Genomic DNA, 26,251 nt, shown 5'->3' with positions numbered 1-26,251 from the left:
GAATATCAAATCATTTGGTGGGGAATCCCGCTACTTAACTAAACCCTTCCTTTTGACCCACATGGTTCAGTTACACCTCAAGCTCTCTAAGCAGTGAAGGTCGTTTTATTAAGTTCTTTTGAGGAAGCGGATATTCTCGGGAATATAAAGACGGAAAACTACGACATGTTAACTAAGGAGCTCGTCTTTTCCTATCTAGCAACCTGGGTGCATCATGTCTATAAAAATTCATCTCCTACACTCTGTTGTTGTTTTTTTTTTTTAATACAGAGAACACGGCAGATTCCACCTGGACATCACTCAGATGTCTCAGAGAGTGACGACTGGAATGACCAACATTAAGCGGATTATAAGAGGACAAAACTTCCAAGTGTTTACTTTTTGTAAGTAATAATCATATTTAAAACAATTGTGTACTGTATATATTTTTTCAATGCTAAATAATAAATAAAAAAATGCTACTTTTTTCTAAAAAAAAGTTTTTACAACGTTCGTCTCTTGTAAAACCGGATGTGATATATCAATTCTGTTGCTGGATTTGGATTCAGAACCCTCACATTTATAAAGTACACATACAATTTATGACAGGAGCGTTTTTTTCCCTTTTTCCAAGACAAATGCAATAATTTCGATACCTTACAAAATATAAATCACAGTCGTGTGCCTTATATCTGTGATGCACGTATTGCCGGACTGGGTCTCTCGCTCTGTCTGTCCCTCTCTCTCTGCTTTAAGTTCTCGGAACGTTCCGAACACTTGGTCCCCGCCCCTCGGAGACCATTCCGGAAATTGCCGAAGCTGTTGTTCTAAGACCAAAGATGGCAGACCTTATCGTTAAGTTAGCAGCAGACGGCATCCAGAAAAAGATTCTTAATGCAGGCAAACAACCGCTGCCGGCGTTTATCGAAGGAACCAAGGTAAGGCGGCGGTCAGAGACAGTTACCGTAGCATGGGCTTGGCCTCTTTTAATCGGGCGTTGGTCTCCCCTTGATTTCAAAATGATGGTAGCGGCCCAGAGAATTGCGCGTAGGCGGCTCGGCCTCAGGCTCCGTCTCCGTCTCGCCATAGAATCGTCGGGACGGAAGGCGAAGCGGTGACGTTCTATTTGTGAGCGATGAACAAATCACGGAGACATCCAAACAAAGAATCGTAGCGAGAAGCCAGTTTGGAAATGGGACACATTATTTACACAAATACGATGATAGCCAACTATGAAATGTATTCGCTGCTACAGTTTCCATACGACTACCCACCATCGACGACTCCATCCTTGGCAGTGTGCCCCACAATCTAAAGGGTGTCGGATATCGAGTCGAATATTTAATTTCTTTTACACGTTAGTTCGCCTCTTCTAAAAAGAACGTGTTTTGTAAGTTTTAGTAAACCAAATCAGAGATGTGTTTAAGACTGAGGAAAGACATTTAGCCCTGGAACATCTGACGGATGGTCCAGACAAAACGACCCAGAATTCTGAGAGGTATCAGTTCATCTTATTTAAACGTTTGAAAAATTGTATTTACATTTATTACACTGCTCAACAATGAGCTATCACCACATCCAGGCTTAGTTTTCACCCAGTGCTTCCAAAATTGACACCAGAATCCAGAAATAATTAGAAGATGAATGGACTAACTTTTAATAATTTATTTGCTCAATGTAATTGTAAAAATGTACAATTTTTATCATGTTCAAATCCTATCCATTTTATCAAACACCAACAGGGCATTCTTCCACATGCATTTACCTTCTTGTAAAAACAGACCACAAGTGGGATGAAAGGCAAAGGTTTAATAAATCATTGAATCAATCCGTCTTAGTATACCTTGTGTATCACATACCATGGCAAGGTTCCTTAGAGCGCAAAAGGTGTTACAATACAATATTCACCATTGCTTAAACCCTGTTAATCCCATTCCTTTCCCACTGGCTCCCACACGGTATGAGATTACACACTGGGGAGAGAAATAAAAAAAAATGAAGCAGCTGCCTGTTGGATCTAGAAAGCTATCTGAAAGATTTTGAACTGTTAACATCAAAAGGAGCCATACAAATGGTGTGTGTGTGGGGTGCTTTAGTAATACACATAATAATAGTACATGATAAGCTGGTAAAAAAGAGTGGACCTTTCAACTCTGGATAATTCAGTTTATACCCAACAATACATTTACTTATTTTGGCTTATGCCTTTATTCAAGGTGACTTACAGCATTTAAGGTACAGCTGCTTGCATTTCTTTTGTTGTTTTCCAGTAGCAATATTGTCAGGTGAAGTGATCTGCTCAAGGTCACACACAGTGTCAGTAGGTGAATCCATAACCTCAGGTTTTGAAGCCCAAAGCCTTAACCATTACGCCTCACTGTCAATACACTGTAAAGCATAGGTTGCTTGCCTGACAAGTGAGGAAACATGCAGTGACTCTGCAGTGCAGTACAATACAGTAGATAGCCTGAGCATTACTCAACAAAGCATGCTAAAGTAAATATGTAACCATTCCAAATTAAATACATGTATATGTACATATCACATATAAATTTACATCATTAAGTTAAACTTAGAATTTAATTGCTTGTGTGTGTGTACACAATGGAGTTTTGATCACAGTTCAAGTAGCTGACCATATGGGAGTTACTGTAATAGTTTAATAACTTGGTAAAACACTTTTAAGGGTCTGGAGGTATAGCTTTAGATTTATGACACTATTTGTTGAGGTATATGTGGTTAGTTATAATAGAAAGGGCTTCCTTCTGTTGTCATAAATTTCCTGTGTGGATGGGTGCTTGGGCCCCAGGTGATGAATAGGGCCATTATGACCACCTTCTGCAGCACTCCACAGTCTTCACAGTGCACATGCTATACCAGACTGCGCAACTTTAAAAGTGCGTTCTGATCTGAGGAGGTGCACAGAGTTTCCTCAGCTTTCTCCAAAAGTGGAGATTGCTGTCTAGCCTGAACAGAATAGCAGGTGCTAAAGCCAATAATAGATCCTCAGTGATGTGGACCCCTGAGATCTTAAAACCAACAGTCCACATTATCAGTGTGTAACTGATGGTAATGAAGGTCATATCCTGGTGAATAGAAGAGGTTATTAATACTTGTAAATGTCAGGACAGTAATGGATGAGCTCTTAGTTACCAGACCAGTCCAGCCTGTCCTTGATGTAGACCCCCAAATATCTTTAGTAGTGTACCACCTCTATATCTACTTTTTGAGTTGTGAATGGGTGTAGAGGTACTTTGGTGAGACGAAAGTATCTTGGTTTTGCACAGACAAACAAGCACAATTAAAAGTTGTATAACTTGTATAACTTAACAGTTACATCCGGCTCGTCATTATTTAAACCATCAGGAGGGAAAGAAGAGAGAGGAGAGAGACGGAGATTTCAAGTACCGACAACCAATCAACATTATTGTGCTATTATTTACATCGTGCCTGGTTCCAGTTTGATTCTCATTCCGCCGAAATCACGACAACACCATCATCGCCAGAAACCCCGGGGTTGAACGTTATAATCCACCATTCGCCAAAGAAGCAATAAAGAAGATACATAACAGAACATTTTCTAAACCGCTTAATCCAATTCAGGAGAGGACAAAGAGCACATTTTATGTAAATGTGCTAGTTAACCGTTCTGGGCTGTCTCAGTTAAAGGCATGGTGTCAGATTTGCTAAGCTAGTTTTCTGTAAGGAGCAGAGATCAGATTTTTTTGCCCGAGTATAGTGTTGTTTTCCAAAGCAGCTCTATTTCCCAGTGGTGTAATCTTAAACTATATTTTAAACTACAAACACATATTTGCACTCCCCTTTTTTTAGGTATTTTATTTTAATATGAATCACATTGCTAACAATGGGGAAAAATGTGATTTTAATACTAGGTCTAATTATGCTAGTCTGGCAGCACAAGACCATTCCCTGGTTTAAATAGCTTGTCTTTGTGGTATAAATTTTATATTTTATATCCTTCTGACAGAAATGAATTGATGCAGCCCTGAATGTGCATATTATTGTTTTGCCTGCAGGTTATTTTTCACTATAAGACCACATTGCCTAGTGAAGATGCCACTGTTATTGATGACAGCAGAAAAAGGACCAAGCCCATGGAGCTTATCATTGGCAAGAAGTTCAAGCTACCTGTGTGGGAGACGATCCTGGTGACCATGTGTGAGGGAGAAATTGCAGAATTCCTTTGCGACACTAAGGTAATTTTGGAATAGTAACAAAGTGGGATGGTTAGCAGGAGTGTGTGCGTATGTGAGAGAACTGGCCTGGGTCTCATGTGTGGAATGTATCAGTCTTTGGGAATCCTCCTAGTTTGAGCATTCACCATGTAAAACTGGGCAGTGTCATAAATCTTTGGTAATCAAGTTTCGTCCTAAGTGACCACTGTGACATTATTTTTTTTTTCCAGTTTACATTTTATGTCTGCTATTTAGCGAATGTCAAAGAGGAGCAGCTTCTCTCAATGACATTTCCATTTATGTGACCATTGACAACCAACTGCTTAAATAATCAAGGACTTTTAAACATCCTCCTCTACACGATGATCACTTTTTTTGACCCTCTTATACCCACATAGTATTTAGTATTTGGATAATGCTGGAAATTAAAACACTTGGAGAACTGGACATACCTAATGTTTTTGCATCTTATGAACAATTAAACTTCCCAGCAATTCAATTTTTCACTACTTTAAATCATCCCAATTTTCCACACCTCCCACCCATTTCTATTTCAGAAGAAAAACTGATCAGCCTTGAAGACTCAGACTGCATTTCTACAATATATAAAAACCTCTCAAACTCTCTTAATTTGAAAGAACTTAGGATACAGTGGGAAAAGGAATTTTCTAGTAATATCTCAGAAAAGGAGTGTAAGGCAGCCATGCATAGAATACACTCTAGCTCTTTATGCCCAAAGCATTCAGTAATTCAGTTTAAGATCTTTAATTGATCACTTTTATCTTGTTTTAAAATTGTCAAAACTGTATCCATGACAAGGTGTATCCCACCTGCGAGGGTTGCAATCTAACTCCAGCCTTACTGGCCACGTGTTTTGGGAGTGCACCAAATGAACATAATTTTGGACTAAAATCTTTGAATGCTTATCATGCAGCCTTTGTGTCACAATCACTTGTCATAAACTCCTGCATTTTAAACAGGTTGTCCAAAGCAAATGGTCAGACTGGAATGTTCTAAAAGACATTGGTATTGTGCGGCTCCCAAAATATTTACATTGTGGGTCTGGTAGCTGCCTTCTCAGGACTGCAAATGGAAAGTTCACAGGCAGCATTTGTTCAGGAACATGCTGTCCTTCTCATGGCTTTGAAAATAAGAGTATCAGTATGTTAAATTTTCTAATGTGCTAAAATAAAGTCTGTTAATGGATTTGTGCACAGTGAACTTTGGCTAATATTCCATTGTTTAAGACAAGGTCTTTTAATGGCAAAGCATTGGTGCTATCAAAATTCATTACAGACTCCAACCTTGATATGCTATGCTTAACAAACTTGGCAAAAACCAAAACTAATTTGCAACTGTTACGGAGGAGACATCATCCAGATTTGTTTACTTCATAGAGGCTCGCAACTCAAGACAGGATGGGTTGTAGTAATTGTTAGATCTGAAGTAAGCATCAATAGAATCTCAGTTGATTGTCCATTGCCTTTCAAGTGTCTGGCTCTTAAACTAATAACAAAATCTGGCATTATCTTACTTGTTCTCTTTTGTCCCCCAAAAATAGAGCGTTTTTTTTTTTAATCTGATCTGACTGAATTATTAACCCACTTACGTTTGTTCCCTTTCCCAGATTCTAATTTTTCTTGGTGATTTCAACATCCATGTTGACATTCCCACATATAAAGTGAGAAATGAATTCCTGTCCTTGCTGGACTGTTTTGACTTGGTGTGACATTTTGATTTTCTTACCTACTCTGGAGGTTGTATATTAGACCTGATCTGCACATATGGTTTATCTGACGGCAACACTTAGAGCAGTGATTTGGGTCTCACTGACCATTCAACGGTAACTTTTCATTGTCTCGTTACCCCTTCCTTCTCTTACCTGTAAACATCAAATTTCTTTCAGAAACTTCAAAAATATCTGTCCCTCTGTCCTTGCTCTATCCATTTCTTGTCTTTTTCTGTCTTCCCCTACTCCATTAACACTAGATCGTCTTGTTGACTATAATAGCTCAGCCCTTTATTCTGCACTAGATAAAACAGCTAATTTAAAACATAAGTAGATTCCCTTTAAGCATTCAGCTCCATAGTACAATTGTTCTATGAAAGTAGCTAGCTGACACCTTGAACAAATGTCATGTAACATTGGCCTCACTGTGCATGTCCAGGCTTTCTTTGACCATCAAAAGGGTTAGAGAGATGCACTGACTGCAGCCAAGAACATGTATTATGGCAGAATAATAGAAAGTGCCCATAATAACCTGAGGGTTTTGTTTCTCCTTGTTTAATAAACTACTTCAACCTGATTCTGGCCCATTTACCTCCTTTACTGAAATCTATGAAAAATTACTCCAATTTTTCCATAATAAAATTAAAAATCTAAATAATTCAATTAGCATAAATTCATCATACATTTATATCTTTGTCTGTCTTCCTATTCCATCCTGCTCCTTTTCTAAATTTTCACAAATCACATCTGTACTTGTGTACTGGACTCCATCCCCACCACACTTCTTAAATCGTGCCTTCAGGCCATAATCCTGACCGTTACAACAATAAATACATCCCTTGACACTGGCTTTGTGCCACCCAGTTTTAAAATCACTTCTGTTTTTTTAAAATTAAAAAGTCTGATCTTGATGCTGACAATTTTAACAATGTTTGGCCTATTTCTCACTTAACTTTTTGGTCAAATGTTCTTGAGCATGTTGGTGCCTTCCAAATCGCCAATTATTTAACTTCTAGTAAATTGATGGAAACCTTTCAATCTGGTTTCAGAGTGCAGCACAGCTGTGAAACTCCTCAGCTTCAGGTAACTAATGATTTGCTTATGGCGGCAGACTACACAAACCAGAATATTAATTCTGATAGACCAAAATGGAGAACATTCTGAATATTTCTGGCACAGTCCTCCAGTGGTTGAAGTCCATTTGACTGATAGGCAAGTGTTTATTAGTCTTGGCAACAGAAAATTCAGCTCAGCTCCCCAGGGCTCTGTCCGAGGCCCTCTGCTCTTCTGTATCTATATGCTTCCCCTTGGCCATGTTATTCATAGTTTTGGACTGGGTTATCATTTGTTGATGATACTCAACTCTATTTCAGTGTTAAAACTGAAACTTCATTAGAACTTTCTTAGCTCACAACTTGCCTCAGTGAAACTAAAACCTGCATGGAGTATAATTCTTTAAATAAAATTAAATTGCAACAAAACTGAACTCCTGCAAACTGGCACTAAAGCACAACTTAAAAAAATGTAGCTCCTTTTCAATCGTCTTGACGGTGATCTCATCAGATGTTCTTCTAACACAAGGCATCTTGGTGTTATTTTTTTTATTCCTCCTTGTCTTATTCTACCCACATAAACCACATTAAGAAACTTTCTTACTGCTACTTCCCTAACATATCCCATGTCCAGTCATTCCTCTTTTGTAATGCTGAGAAATTTGCCAATGTTTTTATCACAACACACAATGATTATTGTAACTCCGTACAAGCAGGCGCTGCTTCTAATCTTATATCACAGCTCCAGTTTATTCAGAACTCTTCTGCGATAATCCATACCCGAACCAGCAACAGTAGCACATAACACCCATCCTGCTTTGTCTGCACTAGCTCTACAGAATTGAATATACAATTCCATTAATACCCTACAAAGCTTTAAATAGCCTTGCACTGGACTGCATCAGCGTCCCTTTCCATCACTACGCCCCGTTTACTCACTAAGGTCCTTTGATTCAGGGAATCTTGTTTCATCTCACACTAACCTGCACTTTGTGGGAACCAGACTTTGGAATGACCCTCCGAAATTAATTTGATCAGCTAACTCATTTCATTCCTTAACTTAAAACTTATCTGTTCTGGAAGGCTTGTAACTTCACCAGACATTCTGTCCCTTCTTTCAGTTTACCTCTCTGTCCAGATTCTTAGGATAATTGTGTGTGTGTGTGTGTGTGTGTGTGTGTGATATCACAAATGATTCCATTTATTCAGGCTTTTCTTCTAGTATTGAATTTAGTATTTTACTCTAGTTTATTATCTTTTATTCTGTTTAATACTTTGAATATGCTGTATTTATCTGTTTTAGTGTTCTGTGCAGAAAATATTTGTATCCAGTGTTACATATACCCTGCTATTCTTTCTGGGACTCTATGAAGTGCTTTAAGCATAGGAAAGGTGCTATATAAATAAAATGTATTAATATTACCCCTCCTGCAACAGTTGTTTGGTGTACTCCCAGGTGGACTTAAAGTGGAGAAGGACAAATTAATTGTAATAGTTGATATCACACTATTAGCACGCAGACCTATCCTACTTAACTGAAAGAATCCCAACCCACCTTTTATAAGTCAATAGGTAGTTGATGTTATGTACTATTTGAAATTGGAAAAAATCTAATTCTTGCTTTAAGAATGTGTTCAAAAGTTTTTTAAAACATGGCAAAATTTAATTGATAAAATTTTAGAATAAGTATACTGGAGAAAAGGACATTTTTATTTCTTTGTTCTTTTTTCTTGTTTAAATTTTCCTCTTTTATATAAAAAATAATCTTTTAGCCTGGGACAAGACGTGACTTTTTCAGAGAGATACTTTCAAGTTCCGCAAGATGAGACTTTGTGCCAAGAGATTTAACCATGCTCGGGGGCCGGAAGTAAAAGACAAAAGATTAGGTGACAAAGAAGAACGTTGTAAAGAGGTTCAAAAATATTGGCGCGATACACATTTATAGCAGGTTACAGATAATGAAAGTAATAAAATTCGAAAGTCTCAAAAAAATGATAGTAAAGATCGCATTAATTCAAACAAACGGAAATTATTACTCAGTGAAATAATGAAACAGAAAAACAGATTGAATGTATTGTTCAGATTTAAACTTTAAGTCATAGACTTGTAGATTATCCAATTCATGCTGCCATCAGGGAAAAGTATTGTTTCTTCCCAATGAAGAGGCATATCTGCGAGAATTGAAAGATTTGTTGTTTGGTGAAAGAGAAATCCACATACGCGAGTGGCTGGCGGATAGTGCAGGCTAGGGGGTTGGCGAGCGAAGCACCCTAGTCTTTCTAAATAGTTTTGCTTATGCTGTTGGCTTGCCTTTGTTTCTCTCAGATGAGGGTTGAATTCTGTTTTGTTAGGTTTTATCTGTCTTTGTTCCTGCTTTCTTTTTTCCTTGTTTGACTATGAAATCATAGTATAAGTTCGACTTAATTGTAAGCAATGTTATTTTCTTCAAATTCAATGTTAAAAAACATAAGGAAGGAATACTTCAAGGTCAGGATCACTCAGCCATACTTCTTAACGTTATATAAAACTTTTAACATACACTCACCTAAAGGATTATTAGGACCACCATACTAATACGGTGTTTGACCCCCTTTCGCCTTCAGAACTGCCTTAATTCTACATGGCATTGATTCAACAAGGTGCTGAAAGCATTCTTTAGAAATGTTGGCCCATATTGATAGGATAGCATCTTGCAGTTGATGGAGATTTGTGGGATGCACATCCAGGGCACAAAGCTCCCGTTCCATCACATCCCAAAGATGCTCTATTGGGTTGAGATCTGGTGACTGTGGGGGCCATTTTAGTACAGTGAGCTCATTGTCATGTTCAAGAAACCAATTTGAAATGACTCGAGCTTTGTGACATGGTGCATTATCCTGCTGGAAGTAGCCATCAGAGGATGGGTACATGGTGGTCATGAAGGGATGGACATGGTCAGAAACAATGCTCAGGTAGCCCGTGGCATTTAAACGATGCCCAAGTGGCATTAAGGGGTCTAAAGTGTGCCAAGAAAACATCCCCCACACCATTACACCACCACCACCACCAGGCTGCACAGTGGTAACAAGGCATGATGGATCCATGTTCTCATTCTGTTTATGCCAAATTCTGACTCTACCATTTGAATGTCTCAACAGAAGTCGAGACTCATCAGACCAGGTAACATTTTTCCAGTCTTCAACTGTCCAATTTTGGTGAGCTTGTGCAAATTGTAGCCACTTTTTCCTATTTGTAGTGGAGATGAGTGGTACCCGGTGGGGTCTTCTGCTGTTGCAGCCCATCTGCCTCAAGGTTGTGCGTGTTGTGGCTTCACAAATGCTTTGCTGCATACCTCGGTTGCAACGAGTGGTTATTTCAGTCAAAGTTGCTCTTCTATCAGCTTGAATCAGTCGGCCCATTCTCCTCTGACCTTTAGCATCAACAAGGCATTTTCACCCACAGGACTGCCGCATACTGGATGTTTTTCCCATTTCACACCATTCTTTGTAAATGAAGAAATGGTTGTGCGTGAAAATCCCAGTAACTGAGCAGATTGTGAAATACTCAGATTGGCCCATGCCACGCTCAAAATTGCTTAAATCACCTTTCTTTCCCATTCTGACATTCAGTTTGGAGTTCAGGAGATTGTCTTGACCAGGACCACACCACTAAATGCATTGAAGCAACTGCCATGTGATTGGTTGATTAGATAATTGCATTAATGAGAAATTGAACAGGTGTTCCTAATAATCCTTTAGGCGAGTGTATATACTTCTAAATGTGTTTTATAAAAGTAGAAAGTGCAAAAGAGCAGCCAGTTTAAAAAGAGATAGGTGTTTGGTTAAACTGAGAGTGAACGCCTGATTCTGCGTTGGTCTGGGACCAAACTGGAGTCGCACTGTCGACAGTGTTCAGTCCAAGTGCAGTGCCCAATGAAATGTTTTCTGTTTTTGTTCCAAAGCACACAGTCCTCTACCCAATGGTGTCCAAGAGTCTCCGAAATATCGCTGCTGGTAAAGATCCACTAGAAGGGCTTCGTCACTGCTGTGGCATGGCACAGATGCATGACCATCATTTACTTGGACATCCGGACCTTGATGATTTGCACAATAGCCCACGGCCTCTCATCTTTACTATTGAAGTACTTCAGGTATTGTGCATTGCTACTTGTATGTTTTCTTTTTTTAAAGGAATGTTTACTTTGCCAGTAATGAGAGCAAATATGAAGATTTCTTCCCAAGGTTAGTGAAATGCTGAGTGAAAAAGTCAAGTTTTTCATGGAAGGTAGTTATTACACTAGTTTTAACCAACCATAAAGTTAGATACATGTACCCTCATCGATAGCAGTATAAAGTTGTACACATGTGCAAACAAACATCTGCCTTCACAGGTTTAGTAAACCAAAAAAAAAAAAATACATTTTTCCCCCCAATTATCCTAATGATTTGGCTACTTCTAAAAGAGGTTTCCTTCAGCAGCAGTTTTAAAAATTTTGAAATTTGTTGTCTGATGTGAGAGGGTGAATGAACTTAATGATCTTGTTTATTCTGGGAATGATCCCAAATCATCAGTCATATATCAGAAGCAGTGTCTGCTATTTGAAGCACACATCAAAAGTGAGCAAAAAGGTACTTAAAGAAGCAGAATATAAAAACTACTACAAAAGTACTATAGCTATCCCCTACATGTCCACCAAATATGTTACTGTATCCGCCATCTTATTCTCTCTCTCTTGTTCTCTCTTTGCTTTTCCATCTCCTTATCCGTGAGCTTTCATCCCACCCCTCTTCTCCCACTCTGGACTTGTCCAAAGACCTGACAAGTGTCTTCATTTACAACATTTGAGATATTTTATCCTAGCCAAAGGTCCTGCCGACTGTTGCTGGTATCTTTGTACTATTTACGTCTACTAGCCCATAATAGGGCTGAGACACCCTTAAAAGGGTAACACAGATCAACCTGGAGGTGGTACCAGCTATAGTGTGGTTTTAGTCTTTGTTTGGACATGAGCCAAGTTAATCTGTACAGCATCATTTTGGAGGTAATACTGCAGGCTTTCTAGGCGACTGCCAAGCTAAAACATTTTCTTAATGGCCTAGAAAGATAACTAAACTATGGTCGATTTGTAATAAAAAAGCATCTCCCTTCCTAGGGACTTTCTTTCAAGCTTTTATCCCTCCTTACTGTGTTTATTCCACACCCCTGTAAACCTTTTCCAGTAGGCCAGCACCCTACACAATTAAAAATGGGGGAAAAAAACAAGACATTTAGGAGTGAAACATATTTTGGAGTAGTAAAGAAATATCAAATTAGGTAGTTTATTGCTGTAATTGAATTTTTAGTTAAAACAAGCTTGATTTATAGAACCTGAATTTGTCATATCTATGGTGGTAATGCATCTTTCAGTGGGATGTGAAATGCAGTAAACACAAAGAAGTGCAGTCCTTTAGAAACCGCACTACATCTCCATATATCGCAGCGTCTATGTAACATTGAGCTCTAGTTGTGAATGTGTGAGCACAGATGGATTTTCTTACTGCACCTCCACAGATCCAAGTGCCTGGCTCCTACAGGCAGGAAGCTTGGGCAATGACTGACGAGGAGAAGCTGGCAGCGGTCCCCGAAATTCACGAGGAGGGCAACAGGCAGTTCAAGGAGGGTGATATTAAAGGAGCTGCTGAAAAGTATCACGATGCCATTGCCTGCCTTAAGAACCTGCAGCTGAAGGTAACTGGAAAAACAAGTGAGGGCTATAAGAGGTGACTAACATGAAGACTTGCAGATTTCTGTAATAAACCAAATATAATTACAAGGTGGAAGCTTCTAGGAGCTTTTTGACTAGCAAGCAAAATGATGATCTTGAATGTCTAAAACAAAGTTTTTTGTTTCTTTCATGCTAACAGTCATAATGCACGTTGGAATGGCAATATTATTTGAAGAAAAAAATGGGTACAGTCAAAAATTGTGCCTTGACCCAAGCTAACATGGTGTATTTTTCTTTCCCAAAATGGTAATGAGAGAGATTTCTTGTTGACTTCATATTTTAAAAAATGCTTTACTGTAATGATGATTGCATTCCATGGAATATAGATTTTGGTAGTTCCCATAGCAACGCAAGAATGCTCTGACAATTAATATAAACCTCATTGGTCCAAAATCATTACATTGAAGCAGAATGTAATAGGTTATAAATTATTGCTTTTTGGGACAACACTTTAAATACACGGGATTTAAATTGGGTATTTTTAGAAAATACATACATATATATATCTCTATATCTATTTATATATCTTCTAAGATCGACTCAATTAGAATGATATTTTGAAGTCTTAGTAATTGGTAAAATTAAGAAGGCAACCAGAATGTGTGACCTGTGGTGTATGTACCAAAGGGCAATATTTGGTATACTGTTTAGCCGCGTTGTCCCATTCGAGGGATTATGGTGATGTTAAATCTCTTAATAGCACATGGAACACAGCAGACCATTGGTCAGACATTCATTTTTTTCCATGTAATTGCCTGAGTGATAGTTCTGTTTCACTAGAAAATAGTATTATGTGGCTTGGCATTAAGTGAAAGTTACTGTAGTTGTAAACGGTTGTCATTTTTATTTTATATAGCACCTGTCTAAAGCTCTATAAATATTATGAGTACACTATTTTGCACAGATATAATTATTCTCATGATGATGAAATTCGATTCCTCATTATTACTCAGTAATGGGTAATGAGATTGAAGCTGTAAGCTTTTGGACCACCAGTTCAGTTCCTTTTCTGTGCATAAAAGCATTCACTTTTTGCAGGGGTGTCAAACTCGGATGCTGGAAGGCGACTGTGGCTGTAGGCTTTTATTCCAACCACTTTTTAGATGTGTGATAAATTACTATTGCAAATGCAGTAGACATCCTTTGCTGTTAAGTGTTTTGTTATTTTTTAGGATGTAGAACCCTTAATTGTTTATTTATTTATTTTAAAATGAAGGTTTGAGAAATGATCTTTTGTTCTCCACAAAACATTTTGATGGTGTTCTGAAAAAAAAAAAAAAAAAAAACACAAACATTTTGGAAGTGTCTGATATGGCAGAGTTAAGAGCACTAAAACTCCATAGAATAAGTAATGGGTTTTGTTAACAGTGAAAACTGTTGTCTAAGAAATTGTCTGGAAAGAAAATGGAGGCCCAAACAAATCTAAGTTTGAAACCCTCGAGTTAGCAGATTTGTATTGGCTTGCTTTGCATCTCTTTATTATGATCGGGTTGCAGGCAAAGGAAAAAGAAACAATTAAGTGCCAATGAAGGCAGAAGAAGGTGTTTTCCATTAGCAGCGGCAATTGGTGACTGGTTAAGAAAATGGCTGGGAAGAAAACCTGTAGGCACTTTGGCTCTCGAGGGTCTAAGTTTGAAAACCCTTTCATATTCTCATGTTACTATTTAGAAATATACATTAATTGTGTGGCTTGAGTAGAAAATAACTGTGACCTTACATTTTTTCTACAAACAATGAAAAGGCATTCATGTGAACAATGCAAAGCAATAGACAAGACAGCACAACTGCTAACTCAGAAAACTCCCATAGCAAGCAATATTAAACTGTAAGTCTTTGGAACATGGCAGGAAAACTGTTGTGCCCAGGGGACAAAGTAACCAGACTGAAATTCTCTTAGCAGTGGTGCCTCCAAGCTATCACTTAAAATCTTTTTGACAACTTCAGTTGTGTTATGTTTCATTAATGTGGCATTTCTGTCCACCATTCCAAATGCCTTTTTATTAGCAGCCTTTCACTCTTGCACTGCATCTGAAGCCTTGTTTACACTGTAAGTGCTCTCCGTTTTCATGTGACATGATGTCATGCAAACTAGTCTGATGTCAATGCCTGTCTTCAATGGAAATCCTTGCTTAATTAATAAACCCACATCTAAATTTAACTTGGAAATTCTGAAATACTAAGTTGCTAAGACTTTTTGGGAATCACTAGAACAGCTTTTCTACCCGGGAGTCTCTGTTATTATTTTGATTTCTGCAAGATGAATTCATTTTTAACACCCATGTTGTTTCAGATTAACCTTATGCAGGTACATGTATTTGAACAGAGATGCTACTCTATGTCTGCCTTCATATGTTTTGTGCTGTCTCCTCATGAAGTCAGTCAGTTAGTTAGTTATTTTCTAACCTAATTGGTTCTGAACAGGGTGTTGGGAGGTGCTTGAGCCTGTCCCAGCTAGCATAGGGCACAAGGCAGGAACAAGCCCTGTACAGTGCACTAGTATATCACAGAGTGAACACACACACGGGCCAAATTAGTGCTGCTAATTCACCTAACCTGCATGTCTTTGGACTGTGGGAAGTAATTAGAGCACCCGAAAAAACCCACACCTACACAGGGAGAACATGCAAAGTCTTTGCAGGGAGGATCTGGGACGCAAAACCTGGTCTCCTTACTGCGAGGCAGTAGAGTTACCACTGCACCACAGTGCCACCCTTCATAATGCAGTCATTCATCTTCAAAACACTTGGGATTACAATCGTCATTGTTCATAACAGTTTGTTTACTGTTATCTTTTTAAAAAAACTGTATTGCAGTTATAGCAATGCATTTTTGAAAATTGAATCTTAACAAAGAAAAAGAAAATGCTTAAATTCCTTGTCAAGCTGTGTTATTACTTACCTGGTTAACATTTATTTCATATTCTTCCTTAGGAGAAGCCTGGTCACGAGAATTGGATTAAATTGGACCTGATGATCACACCTCTACTATTAAACTTTTGCCAGTGTAAACTTATCCAGGGGGAATACTATGTGGTGTTGGATCACTGCTCTTCTATACTCTACAAATATGAAGGTGAGTTTTTAAGATGAATCTGGCCTGGATCAGGCAGTGACCCTGATCTTGATTATGAAGGTGGTGGGTGAGGGTTTAGGAAGCTTTGGCACAGGGAGAAGGGCCGATAAATCGGCGGACTGGAGTAAGCGACAGGTGTGAAATGGCAAAGCAAGTTAGCTGCTTAGTATATGAATTGCAGTATTTTAGTGTATAAAAAGTATCATTAAATACATCGATTTGAGCAATGTAGTAGCAGTGTTGTCACATCTACAAAGTACAGTGAAAGTCTTACTTTACATGTCCAACATATGTGCAACAAGTTGCCACTTTCCTGAGCCATGATATCAAGAATTCATTAAAATACATACCCTTGATCAAATTGATTAGCCATTGATAACAGAAATCAAGAGGCAGAAACTATAGTCATAGTTGGACACAGAAACATTGTAATATATCAGTGCAATAACATAAAAGTATTAACAAAGAAAATATTTAAAAGGATCTCATTCTGGCTTTAAAAGTAGATAATTACAGTGCTGGTCATTGTCCATGTTGAGCCTACACATTCTCTCTATGTTGGAATGGTGTTTCCTCCTACGTTCTTAAAGACATGCCGGTCAGGTTAATTGGCAGTTATAAATTGGCCACCTTTGTAGGGCTTCCTGAATGGGAACACGCATCTAGGGACAAGTTGCTAAAAAGTTTGTAATGAACGGCAGTGAAACGCACCAGTGAAAGGTCTAACCCCCCCATAGGGTTTCTTCCTAAAAGTCTGCTCCCAGTTTTCTCCTGTCTGTGTACTTTAAACATTTGGGATAAAGTTTTTCCTATGCAACACGTCATGTTTATTTTTAACATATGCAATGTGCTCTCGGCACACATTTATATGTTTTAACAGGGGTCTTTTTAGGAGATTTTAAGACTGTATACACTTTATCGTAAGCACAAGCTCACTCTCTGTCAGACGATATTCACAAGAGGCACCACTGTTTGAATTTTAAAATCACTGCCCCTACTTTTGAGTGCCACTTTCATGAGGTGTTGGATGGGTTTAGTAGTGTGACACACGGTGAGTTGTCTAATTGTTCCCACCTACTCCTAAGTGCAGTTCACTAATAGTTGTCTCCATATGTTTGGTTCTGCCAGTGTAATTCGAGCCTTACAGTGATCATGTCATATTGGATACAGTAGTGCATGGAGCTGGTCGGGAAACTCAGATATTTGAGAAGATGTTTTTCTTGCCCACCAGATGGCAGTGCCCCAGTTTTCAGTTTCTCAATAGGCTGCTAAGACTCTTTAAGACTATAACTGCTCTCTTAACATTGATAGGCTGAAGGCTGTTTTGCACTTTATAGTTAGGGTGTTGTCGCTCTTTATCCATAGCATTTGTGAGTAGTAAACGGTTTATATTAAGATGAGATGCTTGTTTCATGCCATACTTTTGATTATTTCTATAGAGAGGCTCAGAGATCAATGTTTCCTTTTCATAAAGGAAGTGACAGGCCAGATTTGAAAAACTGTCAGATTAGACTTTTTGATTGATATCACTCTTAAACGTCTAGGTAGTGTGTTGTAATACAGATGTTCGAAAATCAAATCAGAGCACTGTGCCCATCCTCTGAAACAGAGTGACCATACGTACCTCCAAACCAATGGAGCTGTTCCTTGATATCTTTGAAAAATAATATTATCGAGTATCAAAGAAATGACAGCTACTTCTGGAGCATTGCCTGTGGAAATGGACTTTCCTAATGTGAACAGTATGTGCTACAGATGAGGTCCTTTTTCTATCAGCTTATATAATGGTGGTTGCACATTTTGTGCAATAAATACAGTATAGTAAAAGACAAATTAGGAACAAATAGACTAAAGCTCCTTCATCAGACTGAGTACAAGGTTACAAGTGCCAACCAGATACATGCACACTGCTTGTGTCACCAGTAAAGTACATGGAATTGAGTCTGAAATAGCGTAGGCTACTACTTGAGTACATTATATCAAGGCCAAATATTGTGTGATGTGGGAAAATAAAAGCTGATGTGATACATAGTTTTATGTTAAATTGTGCAGTCATCAAAATCAGTGTGGATGTAGCAGCCATTTTTCACATTTTTCTAGGTTAGCCAGTTGCCTGCAAATCATTTTCCTCCACACTCCATGGTTCTTGTCATCTTTTGGGGCTGAGTCCTCTTCATTTTCATATCATCAGGTACCACTCCCCACAACATCTTCTTTGGCCTCCCCCTTGAACTTTTCCCCTCCATCTCCGTCTTGGTGCACCTACTCTCCCATTCATTCTCTACTTTTTGCTCTGCATTCCCATACCGCCTTAGTCTGTTGGTCTGCATAGCTCAACACCTCTTCTCACCACATACAGTCATTCTTCATTATTCAGTCCGAAGAACCTGTTCCTGAATATGGCCTTCCAGATAAAATATTAAATATTAGAAAACTCTATCCCATTAATCCAACTGAATAACAATGTGTTCTTAGCCCATCAGAAAGTAACCATCAGTCTTTGCAGATATCACTGAAACACTCTAAACACACAGTGCCTTCAGGAAGTCTTCAGACCCCTTTACGTTTTACACATTTTGATATCTTACTGCTTTGTGCTAAAATTATTTAAATAATTTTTTCCCCCCAAAATCATGCAACATTCAGTACCCCAGAACGACAAAGCAAAAGCAGAGGTTAAGACATGTTTGCAAATTTATTGAAAAAAAAAAAAAAAAAGAAAAATCCTTTTGACAAAAGTTTTAAGACCCTTTACTCAGTACTTACTTGAAGCCACTTTGGCAGCGATTACAGCTTGATGTCTTTTGGGTCTGATGCAACAAACCTTCATACAGCTGGGATTGGGAATTTCCTACTATTCTTATCTGCCGATGCTCTCACTCTCTGTCAGTTTGGACAGAGAGCATCAATGAACAGTTATTTTCAGGTTTTTCCAGAGATGTTTGATTAGCTACAAGTCCAGGCTCTGGCTGGACAACTCAAGGACATTGTCAGAGTTGTCTCTAAGCCACTCGTGTTTTGTCTTGGCTTTGTGCTTCGGGTCTTTACCCTGTTTGAAGACACACCTTTGGCCCAGTCTTATGTCCAGAGCACTGTGGAGCAGGTTTTTATTAAGGGTATCTCTGTACTTTACTTCATTCAGCTCTACCTCAACCCCGTCTGAGCTCCCAGTCTCCAACCCCACAGCATGATGCTGCCACCTCCATGATTCACCATTGGAGTGGTATTACACAGGTGATAAGTAGTGCCTAGTTTCCTCCAGACATGACGTTAATCATGGTTTCAGCAGATCACAGAGTCTTGTTTCTCACGTCTCCGAGTCCTTTGGGTACACTTTTTATGCATATTCCAAGTGGACTTCTGTGTGTCTTTTACTGAAGAAAAGCTCCTATCTGGCCACTCGGTCATAAAGCTCAGAGTGATGGGAGTGTTACAGTGGTCGTTGTCCTCCTGAAATTTCTCCCATCTGCACCCAAGGTCTTCAGAGCTCAGGCAGAGTAACCATCAGATTCTTGGTTGTCTCTCTGACCAAGGCCCTTTTCGTATGATTTTGGTTTAGTCGAGTGGGCAAGTAATAAGAGCAATGAATGTTCCAAATTTATTCCATTTAAAAATGTTGGACGCCACTGTGCTCTTGGGAGCCTTTAATGCATTTAAATTAAATTTCTTTGTACCCTTCCCTAGATCTGTGTCTCAACACAGTCCTGCCTCAAAGCTCTGCAGGTGACACCTTTGACCACATGGTTTGGTTTTTGCTCAACAGGTGTGTGTCTTTCTTAATCAGTCTAATCAACTAAACTGACCACTGGTGGGCTCCAAACAAAGTGTAGAATTGATAGAATGGGATACACCTAAGCCAGTTGTCAAAGGGTCTGAATACTTGTAGCAGTGTGATAGTTCAGTTTTTTAGTTTTAGTAAATTTGCAAAAAAAAATCCTTCAGTCCTGTTTTTCTTTGTCATTTTAAGGCATTGAATGTTGCTTGATAGGGGAGAAACGAATTAAAACAATTTGAGTACAAGGTTGCAGCATAATAATACATTTCATTTAATAGACACCTTTCTTATCACTCAAGGTCACCTTACAATAAAGCTAAACAACAATTAATAAAATAAAAACAAGAAAATGATAAATCACAAAGCAATAATTAGCAAACAAACAAATATAACAGGCAGTAACAGTGTAGGATTCACAATTGATATGCCAGCTTGAAAAGATAAGTTTTGAGGGTAGCTTTAAACTGTGCTATTGAATCAAGCTGATGAATATGAGAGGGAAGAGAATTCTAGAGTTGAGGAGCACAAGGAGAGACGCTTGAGCTCCAATAGCACTGTGTTTGATGTGTGGAACAGAAAGTAGAGCTGCAAATTCTAGAAAAAAGCCAGATCTAAATCCATTAAGTAGTTCACTTGTTAAAAGCAGACAGACACACAGATGTTGATTTATTTTTATATATATATATATATATATATATATATATATATATATATATATATATATATATATATATATATATATATATATATATATACTAGCGACTGGGAGCCTCATTGAATCGGGCTACAAATTCTACGTTTGTGAAATCCATACTTTCCCTGCAAAGAATCATTTGTTTTTTTAAGTCGTTAAAATGATTTTGTTATCATGGCACTGATTTGTGCTTAAAATAGACCTTTTCGGCCGATGTAATTCCTCAGTAATATCTGTGTGATTGCACATGGCAATGCCGTGCCGCTGAGCATTTTCACGCAGCAAGGCATGGGCTGCTTGATTTCTTTAACCCGTGCTGCATTTGCGGCTGCTCGAGCTTCTTCAGTCGCTTATGCACGGCTGGCATGATTTCTTTCAGCATTAGTAGCATTCTGTAGCGCACGTTCTTCACCTGTGCTTTGTGTCCGATTTGCACGATTTCTTTCAGCATTAATAGCATTTGTAGCCACACTCTGCTCATCCGTTTGTTGTGCACATTGTGTACGTCTGGTCGCATTAACAAGTCTGCCTTCCTCGTCAGTCATGTGACTTTGTTTCCTAAGGCCGCATCCTTTCCGCAGCCGCTGCTCTTCTGGCTGTGTTGCGATCGTCACTCATTTTATATCTGAGATCGGCTAAAATTTAAACAATGACCGTTGTTAATACCCAGCCGTCATTATTCAGTTTGACAATAGATGTCAGTAGGACGGATGCCAAAACTGAACTGCCCAAAGATAGATTTTGACGTACTAAGCAAATGACGATACTTTCTAAATTACTTACAGTTCCGGAGCTGTCGAAGGGTTTAAGTCAGTCAACGATGTTAGTCCTGGAAAGTACGCCCCACCAAACCAACGTTCCAAAAACCAACCGAACTTAACCGTTATCTGCTCGAACCAACACCAACTTACTATACTCGGCCGTCATGCGGCGTCACAGTAGCATTCGAACATTCTTAGCCAATCATGCAATACTGCGACCGCGTGTGCCACGTTATGTTCTAACTACAGAGGCTGAGTCCCATTGCATGGGTCTAACTTGTACTGAGTCGAGGTATTGACGCGAACACCATACATACGGATAGTATCAAATTATATATAAGGATATTTTTGTCATTTCCTTGTTTCGTGGGACATTAAAGTGTCTCCGAGAAATTGTTTGTAAGTAGGGCGTAACGTGCAAGATCTCATGGGACTTCAAAGTGTCTCCCAGAGATGATCATGTCTCGACCCAAAGTTTTTTTTTTTTTTATATAATAGATAGATAAGATATCCATCCATTTTCCAACCCGCTGAATCCGAACAGAGCCAATCCCAGCCAACACAGGGCACAAGGCAGGAACCAATCCTGGGCAGAGTGCCAACCCACTGCAGGACACACACAAACATACCCACACACACTAGGGACCATTTAGAATCGCCAATCCACCTAACCTGCATGTCTTTGGACTGTGGGAGGAAACCGGAGCGCCCGGAGGAAACCCACACAGACACGGGGAGAACATGCAAACTCCACGCAGGGAGGACCCGGGAAGCAAACCCGGGTCTCCTCTAACTGTGAGGCAGCAGCGCTACCACCGTGCCGCCCTATAGATAGATATACTGTATATATATATATATATATATATATATATATATATATATATATATATATATATATGTATATATATATATATATATATATATATATATATATATATATATATATATATATATATATATATATATGTATATGTATATATGTATATATATATATATATATATATATATATATATATGTATATATATATATATATATATATATATATATATATATGTATATATATATATATATATATATATATATATATATATATATATATATATATGTATATATATATATGTGTATGTATGTATATATATATATATGTATATATATATATATATATATATATATATATATATATATATATATATATATATATATATATATATATATATATATATGTATGTATATATATATATATATATATATATGTATGTATATATATATATATATATATATATATATATGTATGTATATATATATATATATATATATATGTATATATGTATATATATATATATATATGTATGTATATATATATATATATGTATATATATATATGTATGTATGTATGTATATATATATATGTATATATATATGTATGTATGTATATATATATATATATATATATATATATATGTATATATATGTATGTATATATATATATATATATATATATATATATATATAAATAAATAATATACACACACACAGTGGTAACTTGAGATACGAGTTTAATTCATTCTGTGACCAAGCTCGAAAGTCAAAATGCTTGCATCTCAAATCAGTTTTCCCCATTGAAATGAGATTAATTTGTACCAGCTCCCAAAAAAACACCCCAATTTTTTTAAAATGTTTTCAACATAAGAAAAATGTATTTATAATGAACAAATATTGTATACAAACAAAATAAAACCTAATACATAAAAGAGAATCTAAAGAAATAAACAGATGTTGGCGGAGCCAATTAGCGTATTGTATTTTTTTTTTTATTTCACTTCACTTTTGCTTAACTTAATTTTCTTCTTCACTAGTTGTTTTCTTTTTTGCCACACTTTCGTCACTTTCCTTCACAGGGCGTTTCAATAGAAACCTGTCCAAGGAGGTTTGTTTCTTCCTCCCCTTTTAGAATGTTTCAGAAATGAGTTAGGCAAGTGTCATTAAATAGCGCCACTGTACAACCAGTTGCAACTTTTTCAGGGTGTTTCTTTTCAATAAGGTCCGAAACTTTCTCCCACATTGCCAACACTTCCTTTATTTCACTTGAAGATATAACCTCCTCCGCCTCTGGCACCTCTGTGATACCAATCTTCTGCAGAACCTCGGTATGTTGCTGAGTCTGTAGTTCCGTCAACTCCTCCGTCGTCAGTTCCTCAGAATATGCGGCGACAAGCTATTTGATGGCTCATATCTCGAATTTTGGCACGTAACTCAAGGCAAAAAATCGACCTAGTGACGGCTCATATCTCAAAAAACTCGTATGCTGGGGCACTCGTTTCTCAGGGTACCATTGTATAGATAAAGATAGAAAGATGTATATATAGAGAGAGATAAGCAGTAAAAGTCTGATATGAAATTGAACTGACTAGGCCAAAACATGAGCTACAGAGATTTATCTTTTTCTCCCTCATTTTGCATTCTTCTCCTCAGACAATGTGAAGGCGTATTTCAAGCGTGGAAAAGCCCACGCGGCAGTCTGGAATATGAAGGAGGCCAGCGATGACTTTGCCAAGGTGTTGCAGCTCGACCCTTCCCTTGGTCCTGCTGTGAAAAAGGAGCTGCGAGATATGGAGAAGAGAGTGCGGGAGAAGGAGATCGAAGATAAAAAACGATTTAAAGGCCTCTTCCAGTGAACGGGGATGGCCCTTGCGGACACCATGGGGTCAGGGGAAGGCGTCACATGTTTACTGGCTTATCGCCCAGCTGGCCGGTCTGTGATCACCTTTTTCTTTTCCATGTCCTTGTGAATGTGTTGGGCTCTCAGCAGCCTTATCTCTGTCTTGTATGTTTGTTTTGTATTTATGGCAGTACAATCACTTCTTCACTGCTTTTATTCTTGTGCTTACTTCAACTCTGTATATATTCCTTTATATATATATATATATATATGTATATAAATATATCATGCACAGTGTGCATCCCAGTCCCTTGTTTTCACATCCTTTTTATTCTAGTCTGATCCATATTTGGATAGTGACACACTTAAATCAGACGCCAATTTTATCTCGTAACTGAACTCCCTTTGTTTTTCAGTCCTTTCTTTCCCGGTAGGTGGCTTTAACACAGCAGGTTCCATTTTTAGGCATTAAGGTTGTGTCAATTTCTAACCCACTTAATCCAGACAAGGACCACGGGTTGGGGAGGCTGAAGTCTATCCCAGCAACCGTAAGATGCAAGGCAGGAAGAAGTCCCGGACAGGGCACCAGTCCATCGCACCACCCAAACACACACTAGGGCTAATTTGGAATTAGTGGAATTTCAGTCTATACTCCATACTTTTTAAAGGAAAAGCTCTTCTGAGCCTGTAACTGACATACTTGCGTAATAAAGTCGATGTTAAGTTCTTCTAGTTGTTGGGTATGTCAGATTTGCCCACCACAGTTGCTGGTTTCATCACCGGGCCATGTCAATTTAAAGGTCTGAAAATCGCTGTCCTCATTTATATTTACTGACTGAGAGCTGACCTTCCAGCACGGTCGCGCTCACTGCTTTTTTGTGACAGCCAATAGTGTCCTGCATGTTGGAGCCCATGCTGTATGAAAAGGTTAACATGTACAGGGAGACCAATCGTAGTCTTAGCCATTTTTTATTCTTTTTTTCTGTTCTGTTACGTATAACATATTAGGCAGAAGAGCTTCTGTTTGGTTAGTGAGGTCCAAAATACCCACGTTCCTTGTTCCATGTTGCTACGTTATATGAATTGTACCTACAGCTAAAGACAAAATCAAACCTTTTTGATTTTTATCAGAGTGATCTTGTGAACTAGTTGGGGGATGAGCCATCGGGCATGTCACATTAGGCGACTGCCTACAGTCCACCAAGATTGTTTTTAAAATGAAGGCTATGGCCAAAGAGCACTAGAAAAGTCATGTGACATGGCCAAGAGGCTTCTTGGTCCACTAATTCCATGTCGGCGTCAGCAGCCCCAGCAGTAATCCCCGTCAGTTCCATCGATTGTCTGACATTTTTTTTTTTTGTTCTAAAAACCTTTACATCATGCAGTAAATTCTTTATGCTAGCCCCACATTACAGGATATGTGCCACAATTTTGGGTCAGTTCAATGCTTCTAGCAATCACAAAAAGTGTCCTCTTCCCAGATTATTGTACGATGTGATGCACAGATTAATGTTAACTTCCTGGATGTACTCGACAAGCCTTTGGGAGCCGTCCCTCATATTTAAATTGTAATTATTATTATTAAACAATTCCAATATTAATGACTCAAAATCCTAACATGGAGTTCTTGTTATGCAGTTCATCTTGATGTCACGTGAAAGCTGAGAGTGGGAGACGAGCAGAAGAACTTAAAACAATACATAGTGGTGAAGAAGACTTTCTTTCTTTTAATTTTCTCTACAAAATAACGCCCAGGCTACTGCAGCCAGTTGAACTTCACTGTCATCTGCCGGACGCCTCTGATTTGTTTGAAGGGTCATTGCATGTCCAGTGACATTTTTACTTGCATTTTCTTCTCAACATGTCACTGTTCTCTGACATTGTGTCTTACCTCAACACTTGTAGGGGTGTTAATCTGTAAATGGATGTAATCCTTGTGTGAATGCTCCAAGATTCCATGAAGTGTAACATGTGGGGTTTCTCACATTTTAAGCATTGGAACGATTTCTGAAATCTTCTAATGTGTACGCCAGGCATAACTGAGCCTTGTCTAAGCCCACAGAAGCTGGAACTCATTCCAGCAGCATCAGTCACAAGGAGTTAACCAACTGTGGGAGACCAAGTGCCAGTATTTCTTAAGAGCTGACTTTGTGTAGCGATGCTGAAGTGGTCTTTGGTCATGAGTGGACACAACAGGTTAGTATGAGATCAGCATGTGCTTCAGGGGACAGGTTCTCTTAGCAGCACCGACTGCTTTAAATGGTGGCTGAGCCCCTGCGTGCATGTGGTTCAGCAAATGTCAGTCTTTTAAGTTGTAATCGTAATGGCCAAACTGAGGTCACACCAAAGCCTTTTGCCATCGTTAACAGCCGCACGACTCTTCCAAATAGCCAGTATGTGGGCGTAGAACGTATTTGTCCTTCTACCACAAACTCCTGTGTTACCAAAAGAGTTACAACACGCCTAAGTTGATTTGTTTGTATGGTCAACAGAACATTCTTTACATTTGAAGAACTATGACCAACTTGAGTAATGGCAACTTTTATATGGTATGTAACCCTGTGACGATGTCTGCACTGTTGTGTGCTGA

The 26,251-nt window shown here is 38.4% G+C and overlaps 1 protein-coding gene across 1 annotated transcript; it reads left to right on the top strand.

Annotated features, from left to right (window-relative positions):
• Positions 1–772: 772 nt before the first annotated feature.
• On the top strand, positions 773–25,262 carry LOC120538239 (aryl hydrocarbon receptor interacting protein). The gene is made up of 6 exons (XM_039767691.1): positions 773–917; positions 4,017–4,196; positions 10,897–11,085; positions 12,486–12,662; positions 15,630–15,771; positions 23,475–25,262. Exons 1-6 carry the CDS (start codon positions 819–821, stop codon positions 23,675–23,677), a joined length of 990 nt encoding a protein of 329 aa, XP_039623625.1. The 5' UTR covers positions 773–818; the 3' UTR covers positions 23,678–25,262.
• The last annotated feature ends 989 nt before the right edge of the window (positions 25,263–26,251 follow it).

Source organism: Polypterus senegalus, chromosome 10 (assembly GCF_016835505.1).
Source record: "Polypterus senegalus isolate Bchr_013 chromosome 10, ASM1683550v1, whole genome shotgun sequence".
NCBI classification, from domain to species: Eukaryota; Metazoa; Chordata; class Cladistia; order Polypteriformes; family Polypteridae; genus Polypterus; species Polypterus senegalus.
The sequence above is the reverse complement of the archived record's forward strand: the minus strand, read 5'-3'. Positions and strand labels throughout refer to the sequence as shown.

What these genes read in the sequence shown, in the direction of transcription:
- LOC120538239 (XM_039767691.1), top strand. Translation starts at nt 819, where the DNA reads ATGGCAGACCTTATCGTTAAGTTAGCAGCAGACGGCATCCAGAAAAAG. An exon ending in AATTCCTTTGCGACACTAAG is followed by an intron (nt 4,197 to 10,896) that starts GTAATTTTGGAA and finishes TTTGTTCCAAAG; the next exon opens with CACACAGTCCTCTACCCAAT. An exon ending in TATACTCTACAAATATGAAG is followed by an intron (nt 15,772 to 23,474) that starts GTGAGTTTTTAA and finishes TCTTCTCCTCAG; the next exon opens with ACAATGTGAAGGCGTATTTC.